This window comes from Pteropus medius, unplaced genomic scaffold (genome assembly GCF_902729225.1).
Source record: "Pteropus medius unplaced genomic scaffold, Ma_sr-lr_union100, whole genome shotgun sequence".
Lineage (NCBI taxonomy): Eukaryota > Metazoa > Chordata > Mammalia > Chiroptera > Pteropodidae > Pteropus > Pteropus medius.
Window position 1 is genome coordinate 12902724 of NW_024352785.1, and position 26525 is coordinate 12929248.

The 26525-nt window shown below is 34.9% G+C and overlaps 1 protein-coding gene and 1 pseudogene across 3 annotated transcripts in view; one reads left to right on the forward strand and one right to left on the reverse strand.

The window, feature by feature from the left end:
* Window positions 1-24126, forward strand: part of HSD17B4 (hydroxysteroid 17-beta dehydrogenase 4) — a 79474-nt gene extending 55348 nt beyond the window's left edge. For 2 of the 3 annotated variants that reach the window (XM_039848522.1, XM_039848524.1), the window contains 7 exons: window positions 3609-3678; window positions 4294-4400; window positions 5712-5798; window positions 8492-8578; window positions 9452-9590; window positions 17359-17486; window positions 23707-24126. In XM_039848522.1, the coding sequence (XP_039704456.1) occupies window positions 3609-3678; window positions 4294-4400; window positions 5712-5798; window positions 8492-8578; window positions 9452-9590; window positions 17359-17486; window positions 23707-23796 (708 nt within the window). In that variant the 3' untranslated portion in view covers window positions 23797-24126. Of the gene's footprint in view, window positions 1-3608; window positions 3679-4293; window positions 4401-5711; window positions 5799-8491; window positions 8579-9451; window positions 9591-17358; window positions 17487-23423; window positions 23451-23706 lie in introns of those variants that run through there. The other variant, XM_039848523.1, reaches the window with a different exon arrangement.
* On the reverse strand, window positions 22673-22791 carry LOC120591015 (uncharacterized; annotated as a pseudogene).
* Window positions 24127-26525: the final 2399 nt, after the last annotated feature.

Here is a 26525-nt window from a genome sequence, read left to right on the forward strand (position 1 = left end):
AAATGAGAAAATTTACTCATTAATTGATGGCAGAGCTGGATATGAACCCAGATCTGTCTGGTGCCAGATCCCATGATCTTTCATGTGTGTGACAGCTTCCCATTCAGACCGTGAAGTGTATCTTTCATTTGTATGCAACATGATGATGTATATTTGCCTAGTGTTTTGTTTGTAATGTTCTTTTTAAAAATTAGCATTTAATCCTTCAACATCTTATACAGAATCTTATAAGTCACCACTATTCGATAATTGTTGATTTGTTTTAGTTATTTTTCAAAGACATATAAAGGGAAAAAAATACTGAGATTGAAAAAGTGAATAATTTACAGAACTATCATGTAGGATGTTGGGGAAAGGAAAAAGCTTTTTAAAATTTTACAAAGTATATTAAAAAGGAAATGACATTTTTCTAATCTTATTTTCTATAAATAAAATTTGTTAAAAAAGGATAATCAATAATTAAGAATAACAAACAACAATAAGAAAGTCAGGTATGCTAATCTTTACACAACATTTTAATTAGTCTTGGAAAGCTTAATCCAGCAATTTCTGAAAAAAGGAAGAAGCCTTAAGGGGTCAAATTAATATACAGATACATTAAATACTTATTGTTAGCTGTTTTGTGAATTTCTTCCCTTAGGTACTGAAAAGTACTCTCAAGTTTGAACAATGCCCAATTTCAGTGACTTTTTTTCTGTATCGTTATCTATATATCTTTGTGCTATTCCTGCCTTATCTAAGTAAAAAAGTGATATGAAAATCTGGACTAAGCAAAAATTTAATCTTAATAGCAAGCTATCTGTTTTCTGTTTTCTTGCAAGATGAGCAGATGCTCAGGATTTAGTGTACCAGGAGAATGAAAGTTTGTGAGAAGTCTTTGATGTATATATGTCTAGTAATGTGTTACAAGCTTCAATTTAAAACACCCTGTTAAGAAAGTTGGCATAAGTTTTGCTTGGTTAGAAGAGGCTATAAACATTTACCTTATCTTCATTGTATTTTTTTTTTTAATTAGTTTCAAGTATACAGTATGTTGGTTAGACCTCTGTATAGTTAGTAAAATGATCCACCCCCCCATTACTCCCTCCCTTCCCTGACCCTCCACCTAGCCAATGTATTATTAATGCTAACTGCATTCTCTATGCCATGCCCCATCCCATGACCATCCATCAGCTAATTTGTACTTAACCTTCCCCATTCTCCCAACCCTAAACCCCCTCTGTCCATCACCAAATTGTCCAGTATATTTGTGAGTCTGTTTTTAATTATTTTGTCCTTTTTATTCCTTAGATTCCACATAAGTGAAATCATAGTGTTTATCTTTCTCTGTCTGACTTAAATACCTTCTAGGTCCATCAAAGCAATACCTTTTCCATCTCATTCCTTTTCATATGTAGGGGTCTTGTTTTCTTATCCTTTCAGCCACTCTGTCATTTGATTGGAGCATTTAATTCTTTTCCATTTAAGGTATTTATTGATAGGAATGTAGTTGTTACCATTCTTTATTCCTGTTTTTGACACATGTTTTTTCTTCTTAAAGAAAGTCCCTCCAACATTTCCTGTAATTCTGGCTTAGTGGTGATAAATTCCTTTAGCTTATTGTGTCTGGGAAGCTCTTTATCTGTCCTTCAACTCTAAATGGTAACTTTGCGCTTTGTTGGATAAATTATTTTTGGTTGTATATCCTGGGTCTTCATCTTGTCGAATATTTTTTGCCAAGCCCTTTTGTCCTGCATAGTTTCTTTTGAGAAATTAGCAGCCAGTCTCATGGGGGTGTTTCCTTATAAGTAATTATTTCTTTTTCTCTTGCTGCTTTTAATATTCTTTCTTTGTATTTAACCTTTGGCATTTTGATTATGATGTGTCTTGGTGTGGGCTCCCTGATTTTTGTAATTCTCTGAGCTTCCTGGGGTTTTACGTCCATTTCCTTCACCAAATTAGGGAAGTTTTCCATCATTATTTCTTCAAACAGCTGTCCAACATTGTGATTTTCTTCTGTTACGCTGATCAGACGAATATTTAGAGCCTTAATAGTGTCCCGTATCCTCCTTAAATTGGCATCTTTTTTTTTTTTGCCATTCTGATTGAGTGTCCTGATTGGCTTTCCCATCCTCTAGATGAGGCATTTGATCCTCTTCTTTATTCACTTTGTTTATTCCTTTGTTTATTCCATTTAATATACTTCTCATCTCAAATAATGTGTTCTCCATTTCAGACTGATTCCCTTTTATAATTCTATTTCCATTTTTACCTCTTTGTTAGAGTTTTCTACACTTCCCAAAAGTTCATTGAGCATCTTTATAACCAGTGTTTTGAACTCTGCATCTGTTAGATTACTGGACTCCATTATATCTGGATCTCTGTTCTGTTCTGTCATATGGTTTCTGCTTCTTTGTCTTCCCATTTTGGCTGCCTTTCCGTGTCTGTGTCTATGTACTAAGCAAAGCTCCTAAGTCTCTCAGTCTTATTAGTGTGGATTTGTGAAGTAGGTGTCCAGTGGCACAGTCCTGAGAGGGGTTCAGCTGCAGGCCAAACTTAGCCCAAGCCTCTACCCCTCTAGGGCCACCTGTTAAGATTCAGCAAGCAGTCCACAGATGCTGTGCTTATAGTTGCCTCAAAAGGCCACACCAGAAACCGAGACCAGCTGCCTCCACCAGTGTGAGTCTCAACAAGGAGCACCTGACTCACTGAGGATACACCTGGATGTGGCTTGGGTGGGGCTGCGAGTTGAGGGAGACAAGGTTTCAGGGAATCTTTTGGGCAGAGTGACCTCTGTTAATCAGTTTGATGACATCACAGCTATGGCAGCGCTGTGTCTGGCACACTGGTAGCGGAGAGGGCTCAACAGGGTACAGTGGATATTGCCAGCACTTCTGTACTGAGTGAGTCTTGCCTAGGCCCATCACTCCGACAGTATCTCCTTGTAAGGTAAGTCCCTGGTTCCCCCCTGCATGCAGCCGAACGGGCACTGGTGCTTAGAGTGAGCAGGTCCCTCACTGCGAAAATCCACTCGGGCCACGGTGTCTGCGTCTGCCTCTGCTGTAACCTCCGTCTCACTCAGCCGCTCGGGATCAGGTCGCCCTGCCTCCTCGCCCCATCCTACTTTCTGCCGTTGCAGGGTGCTGTCTTGGATTTCTCCCTAGTTGTATGGTTTGTTAATCTAGATCCCAGGCAATTTTTCCTTGCTGCTGCTCCTGGTTTCTGTCACAACTTTGATTTGGTTGCCATTGGGATCAACAGAACCTCTATCAGCTATGCCATTTTTTTTCTCTCTCTTTGTTGTATTTTAATGAGAGTAGGTTTATGGATTCTTTTTTGTGAATTTCTCTTTAGGCATTGGTAACCATTGTTATCCCCAGATGTAGCTTTTGGCTCCCCTTCCTGTTACTTGACAGCCTTCCCCCTTTTCAACTGATTTCAATGGTGAATGTTATAGAAAGCATTTAATTTATAGTTAATCTTTTTCTGTTAGAAGTAGTTATTTTTCAAAGCTTAGATACATTATGATGCATTTTGTGTGCAATAACCAGCCATATTTCCTGTTTTTCTTTTAATGTATTCTAAGAAAGCACTGAGTGCTAATTTCATTTATAATTCTTTCTGCACAGGCTGCTTTGTACCGCCTCAGTGGAGACTGGAATCCCTTACACATTGATCCTAACTTTGCTGGCGCAGTAGGTGAGTTGTTAATGATATATACCAGTGAAAAATAATAGCTCAGTTACCTAAATAGTACTTAAAGACATTGCTACTTATGACTGGTAGTTTGAATAACATTTTAAAAATAAGCCCTCTCCTAACACACTTATGCAAATGATATGGGAAGGTAGGAAGTAGTGTTCAGAAAATGGTGTACTTGAAATTGAGATTATAATGGAAGGAAGCTCCTGCTAGTGCAAAGTCTAGGATAGACTATGTGGGTGGGAGTCAGTTATAATGAAGGGCAAAGGCAAGGTCATTGGAAGAGACAGCGAGGGTCTGAAAGGTTAGGGAAGGATTGTCTACATACAGGGACATTGAAATACTATGAATGATTTCATGGTTACAACCAAAGCTAAACAAAACAATGATTTGTGTTCCCAGAGCTTCTTTCTTTTCTTTTTTTATTTCATAATTATTGCCCAGGAGGTATTATTTATAAAATATTTTCCATGTTTCTTAGAGTAGAAAGTATAATTCATGCTAATGCAGTTTAAAGATATACTTTGAAATCCTGAATTAACAATTCTTTCTTTTTAAACATGAAATGTGCCTATGTCTAGCTAAATTCTCTCTCTCTCTTTTTCTTTTTAGGTTTTGACAAGCCCATATTACATGGATTATGTACATTTGGATTTTGTGCCAGGCATGTTTTACAGCAGTTTGCAGATAATGATGTGTCAAGATTCAAGGCAATTAAGGTATGTGTATATTATTGCATAATGTGAATGTTAGTTCTTTTTGTTTGTTTGTTTTTGGAGAAGAAAAGGAATTTTAGTGACTTTTAAAATCGATACTATACTGAAGTAATATACATTTTTATTACATTGATTTAGCAATCAACACATTTTCTTTTTGTAGTTAAAAAATCCCTCTATTACACATTCATCATGAAGGATATATACAGTTAAAATTTTAACATTAATTAGATTGTTTTATATATTAATTAGGAGCATACATATATCAGCATATTATACCTTCACAAAAACTTGAGGTTTACTATTTTTTAATTTACCTTAATTGAAAATGTAAAGTGGCTGCATTTGAACTCTAATAAACATATACTTATATCAGTATGACAGTTGCATACTGATTTTAGTTTTTGTACTTTTAAGCTGGTTTCAAGTTCTCATCTGTTATAAATTACAAAGAAAACCATCTCTGCACACTATCTTTGCATATGTGTAAGTCAAAAGATACACACTAAAAAAAAAAAAAAATTTAGACAGTGTTAAATAAGCTCCCAAAGCTTTTATCAGTTTGTGCTTCCTGCAACAGTGAAAGTGCATTTTCTGATGCCTTGCCTTTGATAACACTGATTATTATCATGCTTTTCATTTTATTTTAACTATTTTTATTATTATCCAATATGTATACAGCAAATAAAATAGTATAGAAAATTATAAAATAAAAAGTAGGATTATTTGTCCTATTTACCCACCCCAGACCTTATTCCCCAGATAATTAGTACCAATTCTTTGTTTTATTTTTCAGTTACAGTTGACATATCATATTATATTAGTTTCAGGTAACGACATAGTAATTAGACATTTCAAAGTTATAAAGTGATCACTAAGTCTGTTACCCATCTGACACCATACCTAGTTATTACAATATTATTGACTATATTCCCTGTTCTGTACTTCACATCTCTGTGAGTACCTCTTTTAACTGCTTCTTTTAAATTGTTCTGGTGGTGATGTGTGTGTGTGTGTGTGTGTGTGTGTGTGTGTGTGTGTGTATTTAACATAATTATGTTTCTGTTTTCCGATTTGCCAGAATTTGACACTATTTACTGACAATACTTTGAAAGAAAACGAATTAGCTTACATTAATGATATCCTTTCTCTACAAATTTTATCATATTATTTTTATTTCTTTATGAATTTAAATATATTTAAATCTCTCTTTTCTCCCTTGTATGCACTCTAACCTCCCTCCCAATTTGTTTCCTCACAAGTAGAAAAGTTTTATTTTAAAACATTTTTAACCCCAAAACTTATTTTTTAAAGGTTCGTTTTACAAAACCAGTATATCCTGGACAAACTCTTCAAACTGAGATGTGGAAGGAAGGAAATAGAATTCATTTCCAAACCAAGGTATGATTAATAGTTTGCTACCCATTTCACCATACTCAATAATTATGTTTTATCTTAACTTTTTTCTTTTTTTTTTTTTTTTTTTTGTTATTAGTATGGATATGAGACAAAACCTAGAAAGTTTCTTTTTAAATCAGTGGTAACTTTTAATTGGAAATAAGATGCCTACGTACCTTGTTTTTCATTTTATTTTCAATTAAATTGATTCCTGTCTGTGTAGCAGTGGTACAGCTGTTGTGTAAATCCAACCAACCATATCTTTTTGGCTAAACCAGTCAGTCAAATTATTGTCAAAATATAATCTTCAAAAAATTGAAGGCATGGCTCTCAGGCTGATTTACGTGAAAACATGACAAAAATGTATTAAATTCCTTAATGAAGGAGATAGCAAGATGATAAAACTGGTTCAAAAGAGAATTAGAACAACAGTGCTTAATATAGTCCAATAGGAAAAGCATTCTAAAATAATTTTGCTGAGAGACAAAACTATTTAATATCCTATAGAACAATAAAATCATATCCTTTATGGTTATGTTTTTTACTGGACAGAAATCATATGCATCTTGATCACACAAAAATCCACAAAATAACATTTTATGTCTCAGAGTCTAAGCCTAATTGTAGGTGACAATACAAGTAAAAGTATGACTTCCTGTAGAGTTAAGTAATTTTTGGGTGAGGCTGTTAGCAGTACTCAAGGAAATACTAAAAGAACATGCAACTATCCTTTCATTTGTAAGTTTTTTAAAGGTCATTTTTGTTAACACAGTTGACCAGGCTGATACTTTTTGGCATAATCATTTTGTACTGCATAGAAGGTTGGTGTTAAGCAGTTTAAACACTACCACCTATAATAACTAAACACTACTACCTATAACAGCTTCCAGTTATTGAGTACCTATAGCAGGCTATACCATTATCTCTAATATGCATAACAACTTTACATTTACTATAAGAAAATCTAGGTTCAGGTCTCCTAAATAACTTTCTTATGGTCACTCAGAAAGTGCTGGAGCTGGAATAGAAACCTAGGTCTGCTTGACTCAAAGCTTAGATCCCAGGACCCTAAATCTTTTTTACTGCATTATAATTTCTCTCATAAGTAAATAACTTTGTAGAACTCTTCTTTCTGTGGTTGTCTTCCTCGTAATTACATCCTGCTGCTTGCAATATCATTTTCTGCTTAATTTATACATACTATTTATTTCACTTTTCAAATTCTTCCTGTCTTTTAGGCTTCAGTTCAAGCTCTGCTTGTCCTTAGAGGCAGTCCCTTACTACTCCCCTCTTTCTCACTCATATAAACACACATTCTGGCTTTTTCTGAAATCTTGTAATTAATGTTTGTGCCATATAATCTGGAGCCCTCTTATTTTTAATTATTTTGTTTGTTTTATTTTTTGAATAAGATTATGAATTCAAACTAGTTTAGGATCATGACTATATTACATGTTTTTATTTTCCCACAATTCTAGTAATGAACAGTACAGAAATAATCCCTATGGATACAAACTTGCAGGGTTGATAAATAATTTAATATCTAAATATAATACATTGTTGCCGTTTTGATAAATTGAAAGCATGTCTTCTTATCTTTTCAGTATGTTTACTATTTTTGCCCTCAGTGATTAGAGGTGTTCTTTTCCTATTATTCTTTTTCTTATTATTATAAGAATCTTTCTATCCCTCTCTCCTTCCCTCCTTTCCTTCCTTTCTTTCTTCCTTCATATTGTATTTTAAGAAACATCATAAACTAATGTTCCAAATGATATGCTTGGCTTGGTTACAAGAAAGTAATTTACCAAAGCATATTTTGTTCATAAATTGTCTCTTTTCATGCTTTTCACTGTAAATAATTTGAAATAAAATGAACAAAATTGTTTGAAAGATCTTTTTTTTTCTGAAATATGGTAGGAGGTAGTCAAGGGAGAATGATCTTGATTGTTAAAAATCAGTTTTAATAAATGCTACTTTAATTTTTAGATACTATCCTAGACATTTGTAGCAATACCATAATTTTATGAAAGAATAGCCATTGGAATAATTTTAGATAAATTATTAGGAATTAGAATTTGAGCTCTTTTAATCACTATTTTGATAAAAGGACTATTTAAGCATTTAGTTTATGCTGTCTACACATCCTATTTGAAATAAGAACTAGAATTATTATTTTAAAAAGACCACTATGGTCTGTTCGTAGCCAATTTTATTCTGTGTTAACATAAAAAAATGCATGTTGATTATCACTACCTCATATGGATATTGTGGCATGCCTCCTGCTATTTATAAGAATTCAGCGGTTCTCTCCCTGGCTCCTCATTAGACATACAGTTTTGTTTTGTTTCGTTTTGTTTTGTTTTTTTAAAAAAAAAAACAATGCTCAAGATCCACTCAAGATTATTTAAATTGGAATTTTTGGATGGGACATGGTCATAGCTATTTTTAAAAAGGGCTCCAGTTGATTCTACTGGGGTTAATAATAGTTATATTAAATCAACAAGCATTCATGTTTATTCATCTTGAGGTTTAATTTATGAGTTTTTTATTTAATTTGGATTATTTTCTTTTTTACATGAAGAAAAAATGCAAATTTCTTTTAAATAACTTTATACCGTTTCACAATGAAATTGTGTTTTCATTGGAATCATCAGTGTGAATTGTTTATTTTTCTCTGCTTTTGTACCCCTTATAAGGTCCAAGAAACTGGAAACTTAGCCATTTCTAATGCATATGTGGATCTTGTGCCAGCATCGGATATTTTAGCCAAGATACCCTCTGAGGTAGGTTACCAGAACTGGTATCCAAGTCATTTTCTGATTTCTGAATTTCAGTTAAGATTACTTTAAGAATGTTCAGGCTATTTTAGAAAATTAAGAGCTGTGAAAGATTCTTAATTCTTGAACTAAAGGACACTAATTCAAAACTGCTTAGAATAAAAGGAAAATTTCGACAACACATTTAAAAAACTTTTTCGAGGGGATATTGGGGTATCTTTTAAGAGAAAAGAATTAATTTTCTAGGTTTAGGGTACCTAAATCAGTTGTTGAATGAAAAATATCAAGCAAACAATATTTTGGAGAAAAATAGATGAAAAAGTTAAGTATCTTGTACTTTATCTTGATTTAAAGATTTGTATAAAGCTTTATATGTGAGCATAAAAACAATAATGTATTATATTTACTAAAACATTTTGTTCTGTATTAACATTCTGAGGCTTTAATAAAAATGTTTATATCTCTGTGTCCAAAATATTAACTTTGTAATGTTTATCATTGTCATACCTTTATCTTATGATTCTTACTTGTCATAAGCCATATTAGTAAATAAATGACTGAAGATTAAGATCTTAAGAATCTCAAATCAAAAACTTCTGAAGTTTTAGAGCTACGAAGAAATTCAGTCTTCATGTATTTTCATCCCATTTTACAAATAAACAAGCAAAGAAGTTGATTTGTCCAGTATCTACCTGCTGAAGTTAGTTAAGACATAGGTTGTCCAATGTGAAAGAGGTCTGATGTTAAAAATACTAGTTTGCCTTATTTATGTGCAGATTTTTGAAAAATCACCTTATCACACATATATTTTGTAATTACTTTTCTCCTTGAGTCTTTGCTGCAAAACTTTAAAAATTAAACTCTCTCTTTTTTTGCTAGGGTGGTGAGCTTCAGAGTACCTTGATCTTTAAGGAAATAGGTCACCATCTTAAGGATGTCGGGCACAAGGTGGTAAAGAAAATAAATGCTGTATTTGAGTGGCATATCACCAAAGGTGGAAATACTGCAGTTAAGTGGAGTAAGTTGTATCCCTGATTAAAATATTTTAAGGCAACTGTTGTAAATAGAGATAAAGTTTCCTTGCTATAATTGAAACCTGTGTCTTTGAAGGTAAGTAATCCTACCTTCTTAAGTAAGTTGTGTTTCATGGGAAGTAATAGGTTTCAGGATACCCAAAGACATGTAGGTTTTTTAGAGATGTAGGGAATCGATTAAAATGAAAATTCTGTTTTAAAGATTTTATTGTAATAACCTGAAATTAGTACTTTTAAACAGTCATCTTAATCGATCTTCAAATTTCTCTTAAACATAAAACAAATTCATGAGGTCAGATGAAATATTTTTAAGTCATTATATTTTGACACTTTTGAAATTGGTTTCTTCATTCCAAAATATTAATGATTTAAATTATCAGATTGTTATTTAAGAGCACCTATTTAAGTGCCTTGAAAATCAGATTATTTCTCATTATAACTGTAGATCACTATAAATGCTCACTTAGATCAAAAAATAAAAATGCATTCTAAATCAACTGAAACTTTAAAAAATAATCTTCTATTACATATTCCTAGAAAATATTTTGAAGTTTCGTTCAATTGGTTTTGGTTCAATATAAACAACTTTCTTTTTAATATAACAGTTGCTGTTCCTTTCAGGCAGTGTATGTTCATTATATAAAATTTAGTACATAAAGATATAAAGAAGAAAATAATGATGTATAATCCTACTACTCACAATTAACGTTTTACTGTTCTTCTGGAAGACATTTGTGGTTATAGGATATTAATTCAGAAGGGGTATAAAGGAAGGCAAAAATGTAATATGTATTTAGTCTCCCAAATTTCAAAGTGTTTAAATATTTTTCTAAGTAACTTCATAGGTTAACACTGCGTATGTCATTACTTTCCTTTTTTCTTTCTGTCTTTCCTTTTTTCTTTCTATTTATGGTGAAATTCAACCTTTTCCTATGGATGAAAGTATATTAGAAGCTGAGTTATAAATATAAAGCATAGGACTTTTGAAAATAATTGTGAAGAAGAAGAATGAGATCCATAAGTGTGAAAAAAGGTGCTGGAACTCTTTGTTTCAACATTGGCAGAATAGAACTCTGTAGGGATTTATAAAATATATGAGTGATTCTCTCTTGGCAAGCAGAGTAATTTTCTTTAAAATAGTTTCCATAACCAAAGTTTTTCCCTATTATGTCCCTAAAATAATAACCTAGAAAAGGGTTTTTCCTTACTTTTCCATGGGAATATTGAAATCTTGTTAATAATTATTATTGATGCTTAATAACTATTATTGTGGCTTATGTTTGTTTTATCATCTTTTCTTCGGGTTCTTATCAAAGCTAACAGTCAAATTGAATCCTAAAGCTTTCTCTGAAATGATTCACCATTCTTTTGGTGATCTGCTCCCTGTCTGTTATTTGATTGAATTCTCAGCTGTGCAACTATTTTCAGTTCTATTTGCTGTTTTCTTGCTGTCTGTGTCACTGAGCTAAATCACAGTAGCTGCCATAGAAACTATCTAGGTCTTTTGGCTTATGGTGACTTAGAAGATGATTCCATGCTGGCATCTCTATTTTTCATCTTGGCACTTAATGACATAGATGATTGAATGTTTTGATTTAGGAAATACCTAAGGTGTTTTTTCCCTTTTTATAAGCAGTTTTAAAAAGGTTTTGCTGAGCACTTAATTACCAAATATTTTGTATTTGAAATTGTTATTAGTTGTTCCGGCCTTGTTTATATCTTGGCAGACCTGAACCTGGTTAGAGAGAACAGGCCTAAGCTACTCAATTTACCTTGGCTGGTCTCAGCTGTCACCGGAGTTGCACAAGTGACTGACCTTGGAGTTTGAGCTCAGTGGCCTGGACGGCCCGTTCCAGTCCAGAGATCCTGGAATGTGCTTATCTTCCCTGTTCCCTTTCCCTTCTTGCCATCCAAACAAAACCAACAAATCTCTAGGCAGAATATGTGTGTGTTAGATGGGGGACAGGAAGGGAGTCTTTTAAAACCAAATTAGTCTGAATCTAGAGAGAATTAGGAAAATTCTGGTGTCAGTACTGGGTCAGGTTGGTTTTGGCTATGGAGAAGAAAGAGTCATAGGGTTTTTTTAGGTTGGGCCCCTCTGAGGCCTGGTTATCCAGGACTAGGAGGACTGCCTGGTTAAGGGTCACTGTGACCTCTGTGTCACTGGGCTGAGATGATCTGACAGAAGCTGGAGAACCCTGCCTTTTTCCTATGAGCCAAGAGTGTATAACAGAGAGGTATAAGCCTTCGATCTGCATAAGGAATCAGAGGAGGGCCTTGGTGAGGTATTTTTGGGAAGGAAACCATATCTTGGAACGCTCCCTTGCACCTTCTTATTTCTACCTTTTTATTACTCCAAAATGTAATCGAATGCCTGGACATGTTTGAACACCTTTTTCCAATATCCTATGCCTTTAGGTGTTTTACTTTTTTGAATAAAGATTGTCCTTTGGATTTTTATATTACCAGAGATCCTTTGATTGGGTTGAAAAAGTGAAAATGGACATCAGGTAGAGAAATAAATCTCTGAATTCCCTTTGAACAGTCTTTTTAAGATAACAGTTTGTCTCAGTTATCTTACCGTATTGTGATCATTTATAATTATATGTCTTCTCCTACTTGACGTGGGTTTAACACTGAGAGAGAGCTTCACATTAACTTATTTCCAGCTTCTAGTATGGTTTATAACACACAGTAGCCTGATTCCATGTATGTTGCGTAAGTTCTATAAAAGCCATGTAGAATGCATAGTTTTAAATGGAATCAGATGCCTACCTTTAAAAAAAAAAGTGCTGAAATTGGTGCTTTTCCTTCTATTAAAACAATAAATTTAGTTATATGAATAGTGATACGTATTTTCTATTTAGCATGAGTGAAGTATTCAGGAACAATAAGATACCATTGAAACACTTTGTAAGTAAGCAATGTATTTTATGATATTTATTACTGTTAATTTCTGAAACCAGCCCAAAGTTGTCCTAGTAAACCATTTGGATCCCACCCTATTCCAAGCAACAGGAAAAATTGAGAGGAAATAAAGGATGACAGGAAGGCATAAAGAAAATTAAAGAATCAGAGGCTTTATATCGCCTATAGAATAGTCTGCGCCTGAAAATTAAAACACAGTTGCTTTGACCTTCATCTCCAGAAACCAAAAGCTCTAAAAATGGAAAGTTTTTTTCTCATAATCGATGGGTGGCAAAACCTGATCTGAACTTACGTGATGCAACTGATTGTTCTTATCTTACCTAGTGTGGATTAGTTGAGTACAGAAATTATATATTTGTTTATAGAATGTTGCAGCGTTGGAGGTCTTTCATAATATATGTGCTTTATGCACTGTATTTTCTTCTTAAAATCTGAAAAATTCTGAATTCTTAAACCCTTCTGGCCTGAAGGAGTTTAAATAAGAGATTAGGACTTATTTATATATAAATCTGATAAAATGAGAGTGATGAGACATGGGAAAGGTGCTGTTGGCTTTCACAGAATGGGAGGATTGGTCCATTCAACAGATATTTGAATATTTACTATGTGCCAAGTTCTCTGCTAGGTTTTGTATTACAAATATGAAAAGACGGGATGTCTTTTTTTTTGTCCACAGAAATAACTATTAGAAGCGGTGTATCAGGAAAGTTTAAAATACTAGAGTTAAGGAAACAAGGGTTTGCATTGCAGATTAAAAAGAAGGAAGACCTAAATCAAGGTGTTAGCAGTAATGGAGGGGAGAGGGCCTATGTAGATCTATTGCTAAGATAGAATTGACTGACTTAGCTACTGATAATGTCTGAAAAATAAGAGGAACAAGAAAGAGACAACTAATGCTGAAGTTTTGAGCCTGCATGACTGAAGATTCTTTAATAATCTAGATTTTATTGGTTGTTTTGAGAGTAAGTTCACAGGCTTTCAATTTGTACACAATTCTTAAAATACGTACCAAAGTCCAAAAAAGTCATGTAATTGTGGTTCTTTTCTAAACAGTTATTCCAGTGACTTTACAGCTTAAAACTTGGAGGCTAATTTCCCTTAATAGAATATTAAATACCACCAGTATCTTCAAATGTTGATATGCTGTTACATCGAAGTCCCACTAATTCACAATTTAATGTATTCACTACATAATCAAATATTTAGTCATTCATAGCACATTAATGAAGTTACTAGGAAAACTGAACTACCACGTCAAAAGAGGGTGCACAAAATTCTGACAGGGAGAACCAAGATCAAGGAGTGGTTTACTTTAGGAAGCAGTTCTAGAAAAAACATGGGAGTAGAAATAATTTAAAATGTTCAAGACATATTAACTGTATGACTGACTCCAAACTGCCATTTAGTATGCTTTGTGTTATAGGATATAAAAACTATCCCCATCTAAGACAATCAAGGTCTTGACACCTAAGACAATCAAGGTCTTCCATATTCAATATCCCATTATTTTCTGGTTGTACCCAAAAATAAACAACCAGCAAATGATTGCGCCTCTTTAAAAAAAAGCATTTACACTTAAAAAATGGGATGAGGTTGAATTCTCCCCTTAATGTTTCTAAAGCTACGAAAAAACTTGCATTTACAAAATGGTTGATATAAGTATTCTTCTGGATTATACGAGAAAGGAGACAGGGACCACTGATGAATGATATTAATCAGACTTGACTTCTTCCTCTCCTGCTTCGTCAGAGGCTGGGTTCTCCTCGATTTTAGTTTCTGTTTTCTGTAGGTAATTCTTTAATTTCTTTAGTCACTTGGGCCTGTTTTCCCTTTGCTCCCCTTTTCCCTTTTCTTTTGCACTTTTTTTGTCTGCAGATTTATCCTTTCCTTTCTTCCCCCCGCCCCGCCTTGGCTTCATTTCCACTTTTGCAGGAGCAGGTTTAGCTGACAACCTCACCGGCCTCCTCTTAGACTCCTCCTTCACTGCCCCCTGGGTGGAGTTGGCCATCCTCCTGGACATCATGGTGGCCGGGCAGGCATGTGCCTGTGGGCTGCGGCGCACCTAGAGCCCTTGCAAAGCCAGGGTGCTTGGCAGCTGCAGCTCCTCCATCCACTTGAGCTGGTGGGACCTGCGAGAGGGGGAGTGGGGGGGTCATATATTGCATTTAGTTGTTAGGCCTCTTTAGTCTCCTTCAATCTAGATGAGTTCCTCAGTCTGTTTTTATTTTTAATGCCCTTGACATATTTGAAGAGTAGAGGCCACTTATTTTGTAGAATGTTCCTCAGTTTGTGTTTATTTGATGTTTCTTCATGATTATTAGATTTAGTTTATGAATTTTTGGCAGGAATAGCACAAAAGTATTGTGTCCGTGGTGTGATTTAAAAAAAAACCTTTATTTTTATCCTAAGTTTTTTGTTTGTTGTCATTTTTTTTATAGAGACGCTTCTTCCAAGCTTTTGTAATCTCCCATTTAACAAAGTTACTAAGTACTTTCTATTCAAGAAACGGTAGGGGATACAAAGACAAGATATTCTTGTTCCAACTAAGAATTTATAATCTTAAGGAAAGAAGGCATCGACAAAAATAACTCCTCTCTTTTATAGTAGCCCTTTGTGATTTGTAAGGTATGTAACTTCAAAGATCCCCAAGTTTCCAAATGCCATGCTCTCATCTAATAACCTCTCCCTCTCCCATTAAATGCTATAAAGTATAACTAAAATTTTTATGGACTGTTTTAGAGCCTTAATGATTATATAAATACAGAACTAAAGTCATTTTTAGAGCTTTTAAAATAAATTCTACCAGTGAAGGAAAATATATACAGTCTGTTTCTTCATTTTAATTTAAAGTTAGCCATGACTTTACAGGTGTAGATGATGATTCTCCCACACAAGCCAAGTTATAGGCTATGACCTGAATCACTGAAGAATTGAAAGTTCCACTACTTTACCTCAAATTTCTGTATCTTCCTAAGAACATTTCCTTTCTTAGCTCTCTTTTCTTTTTTATCAACACTAGTTACTAGATTTCCACAGGAGAAAGTTTCATTGCTTTACAAGAGTCATAGTATGAAGTAGCACATAAAACCAGGTGAGTGAGAAGGCAGGTGGGCAGCTAAGAACCTTCATTAGCTAAGAGACTTACTCCCACACTTTAGCAGGAAGATGTGTGTGGTGCAGTTTTATTCCTGAGCAAGACTGGTATGTACAGTGGGCCTTAGAAGTACTTGTGAAGAATTAAACCATGAATGTTGTTTGTTGAATGCCAGTGGCTTGCTTTTCTTTAGTCTTTTCTTTCTCCCTTCCTCACTATTCCCCTCCCTTCCTGCCTTCCTCCTTCTTTATCTACCTTTCTTTCTTTTTAACTATACAAATAATACATGAAAACATATTCATAATACAGGTCAGTAAGAACAGAGCCTTTGCTCTTCATGCCTCGCTTCTAATACTTTGCATATTGTCTAACACTCACAGTAGAAAACAATAGAGTGGATGACATATACAAAGCAGTAAGGTTCTCTACTTGCCCTTTCTCTCCCCAAGATAATCATTGTTGTCAAATTATTTTTTGTTTCGTTGGCAAAAATTCTCTTCTATGGAGAGTTGGAGTGATTTAATTTTCTCTTTGGAGCAAGGCTTGGCTAAGCAGAATGTAGTTAAACGCTCTGGGTTTTTTCTATAATATGTGTAGCTTTTCCTTGACCCTCAAGTAAAGTTCCCTATACACTGTTAGAGTGATGTGCCTGTAGCCCCTTCACTATAGCAAGAGAAAGCACGTTCAAGAGGCTGAAGCAGGATGAGTGGATTGGGCTTTCTGGATAACTGGTTTCAGTCATATATGAGATAGTTAAAACTTTCTGAAATGTAACTCTGGCAGAAAGTGCTGCAAATGTTACATAATGAAAGCAATGAAGGTAAAATTTTAATAATTTTCCAAGTTACTCAGCCTGTTTCTGGGAGTCTTAATCCTTCTGTCAAAACAGTTAAGGGAAAAGAAGCTAATGTTAATTCACAACAATTAGGGCTATAAATGTTTTATAAAATCTTAAGTAACTAATTAGAATATTTTTAAAAACTTATGTCGACTGTCTTGCTATCCATATGATAGAACTCTGGATGAATTCAGGTATTTGAAAGGTGATTATAGTATGTATTCCCTTACCCCAACCCAGCCAACATGCAACTGTTTTAAAAATTCTGCTTCTTCCTTTGTTGACTTAATGGCCTTACCCACATAACCTCTACCAACTTAACTTCCTTATATTATTTTAGATTGATTCACATTTAAAATACTTATGTTGGGGTGGCTCCATAGTGTAGTGGTTAGCACGTCTGCTCTACATACAGAAGGTCCTGAGTTTGCGCCCCAGGTGGAGCCACGGACCATACGCCGGATGTGCCCATATGCCGGATGTGCCCGACCCCCCGAGTGCACCGGAGGCGCCAGGCTCCAGGTGCACGCTGCGAGTGTGTGGGAGGAGACCAGTTCTTAAGGGGAACGACAACCTCCATAGGTCAGGAGTGGAAGTGTGTGTGGGAGGGAGGATTTAAAGAGGGGGAAAAAAAGAAATAAAATAACAAAATAAAAGAAAATATTTATGTTGTGTAAACTTCAATGAAGAAAAATATTGATTTGACTATTTTTGAAGAACTTTCTAAAAAGGACAAATAAAGGATTAAATTTTTTTTTTTATAATTGACAGGTAATATGTAATGTAGAAAAAGCAGCACATTAATTTGAAAATTATCAAAATGTCTGCATTTCAGTTGGTTTATTTTACTCATTATAATGAAAAAGTGACACACTTTCCTATTTTTTCCTAGCTATTGACCTAAAAAATGGTACTGGAACAGTATATCAAGGCCCTGCAAAAGGCTCTGCTGATGTAACAATCATACTTTCAGATGAAGATTTCATGGACGTAGTGTTCGGCAAACTTGATCCTCAGAAGGTACTGGTCTTAAAATGCTCATTTATTCATCGTTGTTGCTACATATTTAACAATTACAGTTTTTAGCTGACTCCCAAATCCTGATTTATAAGACAGATTTCTTATAACTCTGAAAAAGACATAGTTACCAGTGTCTGGGTTATAGATGATATATTTTTCTAATGGAGTTTCAACTGATACTTTTTCAAACTGAATTTTGGGTGAAATTCTTCGGCATATTAACAGTATAAAACCCACATCTAGACCTTTTAGTAAATTGTGTCAGTTCAAAGATGAAAAGCCATATGATATTAGTAGGTATTTAAAAAAATTAGACATTCATTCTTGATATATAAGATTAAGAATTTGTCTTAATTATCATTGAAAACTGGAAATAGAAGGGTAGAACATAACAGCCAGTGTCTTACTGAAGGCGAAACATTTATGGAAAGCCATGATTAAGACAAGAGTTTTCTCTCTGACCATTATGAATTAATATTGTTCTGAAACTTTTGGCCAGTCCAAAAACACAAAATTAAAGTAACTGCTGTAGCAATTAGAATGGAGGAGAAAAATTTGTTTTTTTTATATCATGATTATGTAGTAAAAAATCCCAAAAGCATCAACCGATTGATACTTAGAATAGAGGAGTTCAAACAAGTGGTCGAATGTACAATAATTATTAAAAAGTAGCTTTCACATAGTAACAAAACCAACTAGAAGATATAATTGAAAAAATATTCGTTTATAATCACAACTTAAACTACAAAATACCAATGACTACCCTAATAAGAAAAGTACAATGCTTATTCGAAGAAAACTATACAAGTTTACAAGGAACAGAGCAATGTGAATAAAAGGAAAATGTTTAGTTTTTCTAGATAGAAAGACTAATTTAAAAAGAACTATAAAGTAGTGCAGTGGTAAAAAATATTTTCTTTGTCATCAGATAAATCAAGGTCAAATCTTAGCCCTGCCACTTACTCTCTAAACCTCAATTTTTCTCACTGTTAAAATGAATAATTATAATAATCCCAAAGGATTGTTTGATAACTTAACCCAGTGATATATATGAAGAGCTTAGTATAGTACTTGGTACTGAGTGATCCCTCAGTTATGTCTTTCCCAGGAGTTTATTTAATACCTACACTTATTTGGGTTCTGGGTATAGCTGAACAAGACAGTATCTCTACTGTGTGGAGCTTAGTTCTAGAGGTAAATGGAAAAGAAATATGATTTCAGGTATGAAGAAAAATAAGTCAGGGTATTAGAGTAGTGGTTGGCAAAGTTTCTGTAAAGGATCACATTGCAAATATTTCAGGCTTTGCGGGTCAGATGGTGTCTGTTGTAGCTTACTCAGTTCTGCCATTGTAGAGTTAAAGTAGCCATGGAAATATATTTAAACAAATGGATGGAGTTGTATTCCAGTAAAACTTTATTACAAAAACAGATAGCTGACTAGTTTTAGCCTGTAGGCTATAACTGGCCAACCTCTGGATTAGAGTGATAGGATAGAAGAACTATTTTAGATAGGGTTGTCTGAAAAGGTCTATTTGAGGCCTGAGCGAAAGGAGGGAGGGAGCCTTAAGGCTAAGGATATAGCTAGTGCAAAGGCTTGAGGCAGGAGTTGTTAGGCTTATTGAAGTATTAAGTGTGAGGCTAGTGAAGCTAGGAAAATGAGTAGTGGGAAGAGTGGTGGGAGGTGAGGTGGGAGAGGTAGGCAAGGGCTAGATGGCACAGGACCTTGTAGATCAGATCTTGTGTGTGATAGGAAGTCATTGAGCCGACAGCATCTAATTTTTAAAGGTCATTTTGGCTGCTCAGTGGAAAATTGACCTTGGGACAGAGACTGGGTAATTAAGAGTTCCTTTTTAGATGTGTTATATTTGAGATGTCTATATATAAAGATTAAATGTAGGATTAAATAAACATTTTTATAATTGCCAGGAATACCAGACCTTTGGCGATGAATGGATTATTCAGTAAATGGTACTAAGCAGTCGCTTAGGAAATGGTACTACTTTATATCATTCCAGATACCTAAGTCAATCCAGAATAGAATAAAGTGTAAAAAAGAAAAGCAGAAGTAAAAACTTGATGAAAACCTAGGTGTTTATTATTCTTAATGATAATTCTTAAGAGAAATGCTAATTAATATCAGGGTTTTTCTAAACTCATTTGGTTCTGTTACCATCTCCCCAACATCAATGCTATTTATCATCGCTGTAAATATATAGCCAGCCCTCTGTATCCTCTGGTGTCGTATCTGTGGAGGCTGAGGGCTGAATGTATATTTATTGAAAAAAAAATCTATGTAAAAAGTGGACCCAAGCGGTTAAAACCTGTGTTGCTCAAGGGCCAGCTATATTTTATTTAGCCCAGAACTTTGAAATATTTCAACATGTAATCAATATTAAAAATATTAATAGAATATTTTTTATCCTTTTTTTAAATACTAGGTCTTTAAAATCTAGTATATTTTTTATACTTAAAGTACATCTCAGCCAGGACTAATTATATTTCAAGTGTCCAGTAGCCACATGAGCTGGTGGCTACTTTAAAAAGGCAGCACAGCCTTAAACATTCTGTTTTCACTTTACTCTTCTGCCCTCTCTTACCTGACTTCTACATCTATCACTCCACTGATACTGTCTTCCACTGATAAGGCCACCTATGACTATTTTGCTAAATCCAAGGACTATTTCTCTGTCTATGTCTTAATGAACCTTTCAGTAGCATTCAACTCAACTAACCACCAACTTCTTGAAATAGTTTCATCCCTTGGCTTTCATGACACCATGTTCTCCTGTTTTGTTTTCTCCACCTTTGGCTATTCATGATCTCCTTTGGTGTCGTCTTCTGCCGTACCATTAAACATTGGTGTTTCTCAGAGCTCATTTCAGGGCTCTTCTCTAAATAACACTTCCCTTAAATGAATTCATCCATACACTATGGTATTTAAAGCCATCTACATGTTGGCAACTCATAAGGTTTAAATGTCTTAGTTGTCTTCTCTGAGTTCCATAGTGATATAACCAGCTCTCTGGTACTATCGTCTATCTGCCCAAATTAATATCCTCGATAATGTAAGAATTGTCTTGGCTTCCTTCTATACCTCTATATCCTTTCCGTCCCTAATTCTGCCTGATCTTTCTCCAAAATATGTCTTGAATTCATCTTCTTCTCTACATCACTAGGGATATCACCATGACCCAAGTCTCCGTCATCTCTCACTCGGCTTACTATAGCAGCTTCCTGACTGGTCTTACTGCTTCTAGTCTTCCTTCTCCACCAGTCGTTTCTCTACACAGCAGCCAGAGTAATCTTTTAAAAACTTTTAAAAATGTGAATCAGATGATAGGTCATTCTACCTGATAAAAACCTCCAAGATTTCCTTTTGAACTTGGATAAAATCCAAACTTGCTCATCTTTCCAGCTTCATCTCATTTTGCTTGCCTCATCACTTATAATGCTAATTCCATTTACATTGTGTTTCCTCTCAGTTCCTTCCCATCAGCTTTTATTCCTTTAATGTCTGTGTATTTGCTTTTCCTGGAATTTCCACCCCTAGCTTTTTGCATGGCTAGCTTCATCCAGAGTAGTTTCTTCCTGTCATACTCTCTAATAGCATTGTGTTTTCTTTTCATAGCATTTATAATAGGCTTTAATTACTGGTTTACATTTTATTTTTGACTCCCCTACTACATTAACTCTATGAGAACAGGGAGAGGTGTCTATATCCTAGCCTAGAATATTGCCTAGTTGATTAGAGCAAGGATTGAAATAAGGAACAAAAGCTCAATAGCAGTAATTCGGGCTGTGTAGAAATTAAAAACTTCTGCATGTCAGACTCCATAAGATAGTCCCATAAACCTGGGGGGAAAAATTAAGAAGATGGTGGTATATAGTATATTGGTATCAATAACCTATAATTAATTCTGGAAGGCACTAAGACCGAAATAGAAAAAATGGGCAGAAGATGTGAACCAATAATTAATGAAAGAAATAGAGATGACTGACAAGTATAAGAAAAACCATTTCCCCATTATCTAAAAAATGCAAATTAAAGCGTAAATTTTTGCCTCAAATTTTTAAAAATTAAGAAAATAGTATTGTTAAGATTGGGATAGGAGAATTCGCATGTAGGTGGAAGGACTATTAATTTGGTATAGTCTCTCTGAAAAGCACTTGACAGAGGTTCACCGGCTTTTCTTCCTTTATGATCTCGGTACTTTTTCTTGCATAGTAGTACTCCTAGGCCAAAAGAAGTACCGAAGGGTGCAGTTTATTAAGTAGTTAGATACAAACAAGAGTAGTTTTCATGTCGTATTTGAATAGTGTCACAGTACTTCCCTCAAAACATTTAATATTTCTTAGTATCCCTGTTGGTTTGTTTTGGTACCCTGGTATGCCACGCTGTACAGTTTGAAAACTGTGACAGTATGGAAGTATGGTCAAGACCTTATTTAAGAAATGTGATGATTTAGTAATTCTTCTAGAAATCTATTCTAAGAAAATAAAGCATAAAGATTTATGTACAAAATTCTTCCACTTAATTACAACATCAAATGTTGATTTATTTATTTTAAGGCATTAGTAATTCTTATTTTAGATTGTACGTTCCTCTGAGACTTTAGTACCTGGCAAGCAGGTCTAAGTACTGGGTCCTCCTCTGCAAGAGTCGCAGACTATGGTTTCCATAACTGCACAGTGAAAGCAGTCTTTGTTTTGAAATTCCAGTTTGAAAAACACCGATTTGAATCCCTAGCACTTTTGATTCTTATCGAATGAGTTCTCCCTTACTGTTTCTGGGACAGAACATTTAAGTAGTTTTTGGTTTTCCTCCAGCTGATAAGGATTTGCTTCTGAGATTAAGTTGCTTCTAGTTGATAAACAGTAGATATTGTTGGGCAAAGAGCACCTGAGTTCAAGAACAGGCCTTTCTTCTTGCTGCCTCTTGGCCTTGAACAGATTATTTAAAATCTCTGAACTTCAGTGTTCTCATCTGTCAACTATGGGTAGGAATTGCTGTTAGGTCCAATTCAAGTTGATAGCTGTGCCTCTTAAGTGAAATTATGTTTGTAGGGCTGCTTTCTAATGTTAAGTATACATGGATAGTACTATTTTTCTTTTTTTTTAGGCGAGGCAACCCTTGGTTGACCTCACAGATTGCAAGGACATTGTCAGCTTACAATCTTTATTTTTTACATCTACAGCAGCTGGTCTTCCTAGGTGGTCTCCCATCCCAGTACAAACCACGCCTGACCCTGCTTAACTTCCGAGATCAGACGGGATTGGGCTTGTTCAGGGTTGCATGGCCGTAGGGATAGTACTATTTTTCAATCTAGCTCAAAATCTAGGGACTTCTTTTTTACTTCACATTCCTCATTATTTTCTCAGTAAGCTATAAAAAACTGATTTTTTTTTTCTTTTACTGATAGGGAACTTGACACTGAGAGAGAACTTAAGCAACTTGCATAAGTTTCTGTTGTCAGGTCAAATACAGAGGTGATGCAGGAGCTCTTAGTGTTTTAATGTGACAGTCTTTTGCTTGGTAATAATGAGTTTACTATTCTGTACCGCATGCCAAACAATAAATAAGCTATGCACTTCACACGCTATTTCATTAAACTTAAAACAAAGCTGTGTTATTTAGGTACTGTTGTCATGCCCTTAATAGATGAGGAAGCTGGAGCTCCAAGAGGTTACATGATTTGCCCAGGCTCAGCAGGCTAGTAAGTGGTAGAGCCTAGATTTTAACCCAGTCATTCTAATGCTGTAGCCCAGGGTCCATTCACTACTTTGTTACACTATCTTCTTTTGTCATCATATATAGCTTTCTATTTCATGAAGATGTAATAAATATTTTTTATCTGCTTTTAAAAGTCTTGAATTTAATATTTTTATTAAGGATACAGTAAAACTTTTTATTCATATAGTCTCAAATTCATGTTTAAGAACACAGACTAAAGCCAGAAGCATAGGTTAAAGCAGAACTCCCAGATCTGTCAATTCAGGTAAGTTATTCTGTGATTTTCTAAAATATACAAGGAGTCTTTTTTTTTAGATATCAAAAATATGATATCTATAATCATTAAACTATCATTGCTAGATAAAAGTTGGCTTTGTTGTCTAGAACTATAACTCAATTGTATTCAGTCTGAACAGTGATCTTTTAAAAAATGAAAAAAAAAATGTAACATGATAAAGGTTGTACTCTTCTTCCCTCTCTCCTTTCCAGGCATTCCTTAGTGGCAGACTGAAGGCCCACGGGAACATCATGCTGAGCCTGAAGCTTCAGTCGATTTTTAAAGACTATGCTAAGCTCTGAAGGATATGCGCCATTATTAATAAAAATAGAAAAACACTGTCTTTACTTAAATATGCCATAGCGATTCAGAGAAAGTGATCAAAACGAAGATGCAGGGGAAATTGCTTAACATTTTCAGATTTCAGATAACTTTTCAGATTTTTCATTTTCTACTAAATTTTCATGTTATCATTATTTTTACAAGGAACTAAGCTGGCTTGTAATTATCCTTCTTAGATCTTATCTTCATAATAAAAAATTTCCACCCAAGTCTAGTCTCTTTAGAATTGTGATAGCATTTATAAGTTGAAAGGAAAATTAAATGAGTAAAGGCCACTTTGATGCCATCTATATTTTGTTTTGTTATTTTCTCTTCTCTAATTTGTTGGTACCCCAAGTTTTAATTTGAATTTCTCTATATGTACTTGCTTTTCATACATTGCTCTAATAGTTTTCTGCTTTAAGGCAAGAGAATGGCCTTTGTGTTCCCAAATAGTTTTCCTTCTTATTGTTTTGCTAGAAATTCTTTACTTTCATATAATGCTTGTAAGTCTACCAAATATATAGCTTTCTTCCTTAATCAGTAATCTTAAATCACAAGGTGTTCACTAGCAAGTAGTGTCATATCACTGTTTTCCCTAACATTTAGCTCAGATGATATATGCTGAGGAAATGATTAACCTGAGCAACTGGGATACTCAGGTTAATCATGGAGCACAACTGAGGAGAATATAGGTGGGTGTTCCAGGCTGAGTTCCCTGGGAAGCAGACTTTGAGGTGGAGATTTATGGGCAGGAAATTTATTTAGAAGTGTTCTTGGGATCAAAATGCAGAGGGGTGGGGGATGGGCAGGTGGGTGGCAGTAAGTTAAGAAAGCAGGGCTAAGCAGAGGGAGAAGTTAGGTTGTGGCCCAACTACCACAAGGCCTCAGTGGATCTTTTGGGGAGCTCTGAAGCTGAGGTGCCTTTTCAGAATTATTCTGAGCTAACTAGTCATTGATTATGGCCGGCCCAGTAAAGGGGCCATGACTTTGGCAAAGCAGCAGGCAGTTCCTGGAGTGTCCTTATAGTCAAATGGTGGTCTTCTTAGCAGCTTGAGGAATATGTCTTCAGTCTAGACTAGGGCTTCTGGGAGCGCAGCATAGTATTTTGCTTCAGGAAACAAGATTTAGGGAACTAGATTTTAGGGATCAAGGGACAAAGTCTCGGAAATTTAGAATTGTAATGTTTTACACAGTACTAGAACATAGTATAGGACCTCAATATATTATTGTTGATTTAATGAATGAGCAGGATATGTGGAAGGGTATAGAAGAGAAGTTACATATCTGGCAATTATGCCTTACTCTCATGAAGACTGTTTGGTATCATACAATTAACTTTAATTCAGACTGATCCATTGTTATGCCAATGAATGAAAAAAGTGGCAGTTTTTTAATATTGGTCTTTTATAATAATTACTGTTTCTTTTGAGCTTGAAAAAGGATAGTGTCCTTCCAAATAGAAATAGCATATTAAAATTAGTCAAATGCCACCATACATTAATGAAAGTGTTGAATATATAGTTTAGATGCTTAAAACATGTTAAAGTGATATTATAATTACTAATCCATCTTTTTCAGTCTTAAAGGTCAGACAGCTACCAGTAGCCAGGTTTAGCAGCCGCTTTGTTAGTCCTATGCTCCTTAACCTTTTTATAATATCTATTATTGTTGAATGCACCATCCTCCATAATTCTTCACTCCCCTTTTATCCTCCAGTGAGAAAATATTAACTTCTTAATGAATATATGGGTTAATCTCTGGCCTATCCTTGTCTCTTTTGTAATTTTTCTCTACCTATCTTTTCAGGATTTAAGATTGAGGTTTCAGCTTTCTCTTTTTTGGTAGACATTTTCTTCCTAGGTGATTTAATCTGTTTTCATATCTTTACAGACATCATCCCAATCTATATCTTCTTTGGCTCTCATCTTTCCATAATTCCACAGTTCCAAATCATTACTGAACTCTTGTCATATAATTACTGCAGATGCATGTCCAAAGTAAATATGATCTTATTATCCACTCCTAAATCTGAGTCTGTTCCTGTTTTTGTCTTAGTTAAGAGTATCACCTATTGTCTAAACTAAGAAACCAGAGTCATCTTTGACTTTTCTCTTCCTCACACCCCACATTTAATCCTTCACCTTTTGTCACTTTTTTTTCCTAAATACTTAAGGATTTCATTCTCTGCTACCCATACCCAAATATGCCCTCATACTTCATAACTCATTTTGATGGCTTTCCAACTGATCTCTGGTCTTTAGCCACCTACCCTCACCACCCACCAGAGGGGCCTTCTGAACATGTGACTTCCCAACTGAGAAACTTGTGATGGTTCCTATTCGGTCATCCTATTGTCAGACTCTTTAGCATGGTTCAAGGTTTCATCAGTTGGGATTCTTTCAAGTAATAAAACCAGTTTAAATTGACATAACAAAACTTATACACAACTGAAAAAAAATCTAGAAGGGTAGGACTAGCTTTGAAGGGGCTTGGTCGAGCAATTTATGATTATCTAAGCCTAATTCCTTGCCATCTCAGAGCCAGCTCTATCCACCAGCTCCCTGTGGATACTGCCCTGGCAACTCCAGGTTATTTCTGTTGTGGTCACAAGAAGGCAGCCAATATATGCAGCCTCACAGTCCCTTCCCAAATCAACCAGCAGAAGTGAGAGGACTGGATTCTCTTTGAAGGCCCAGTGAAGGCCCCA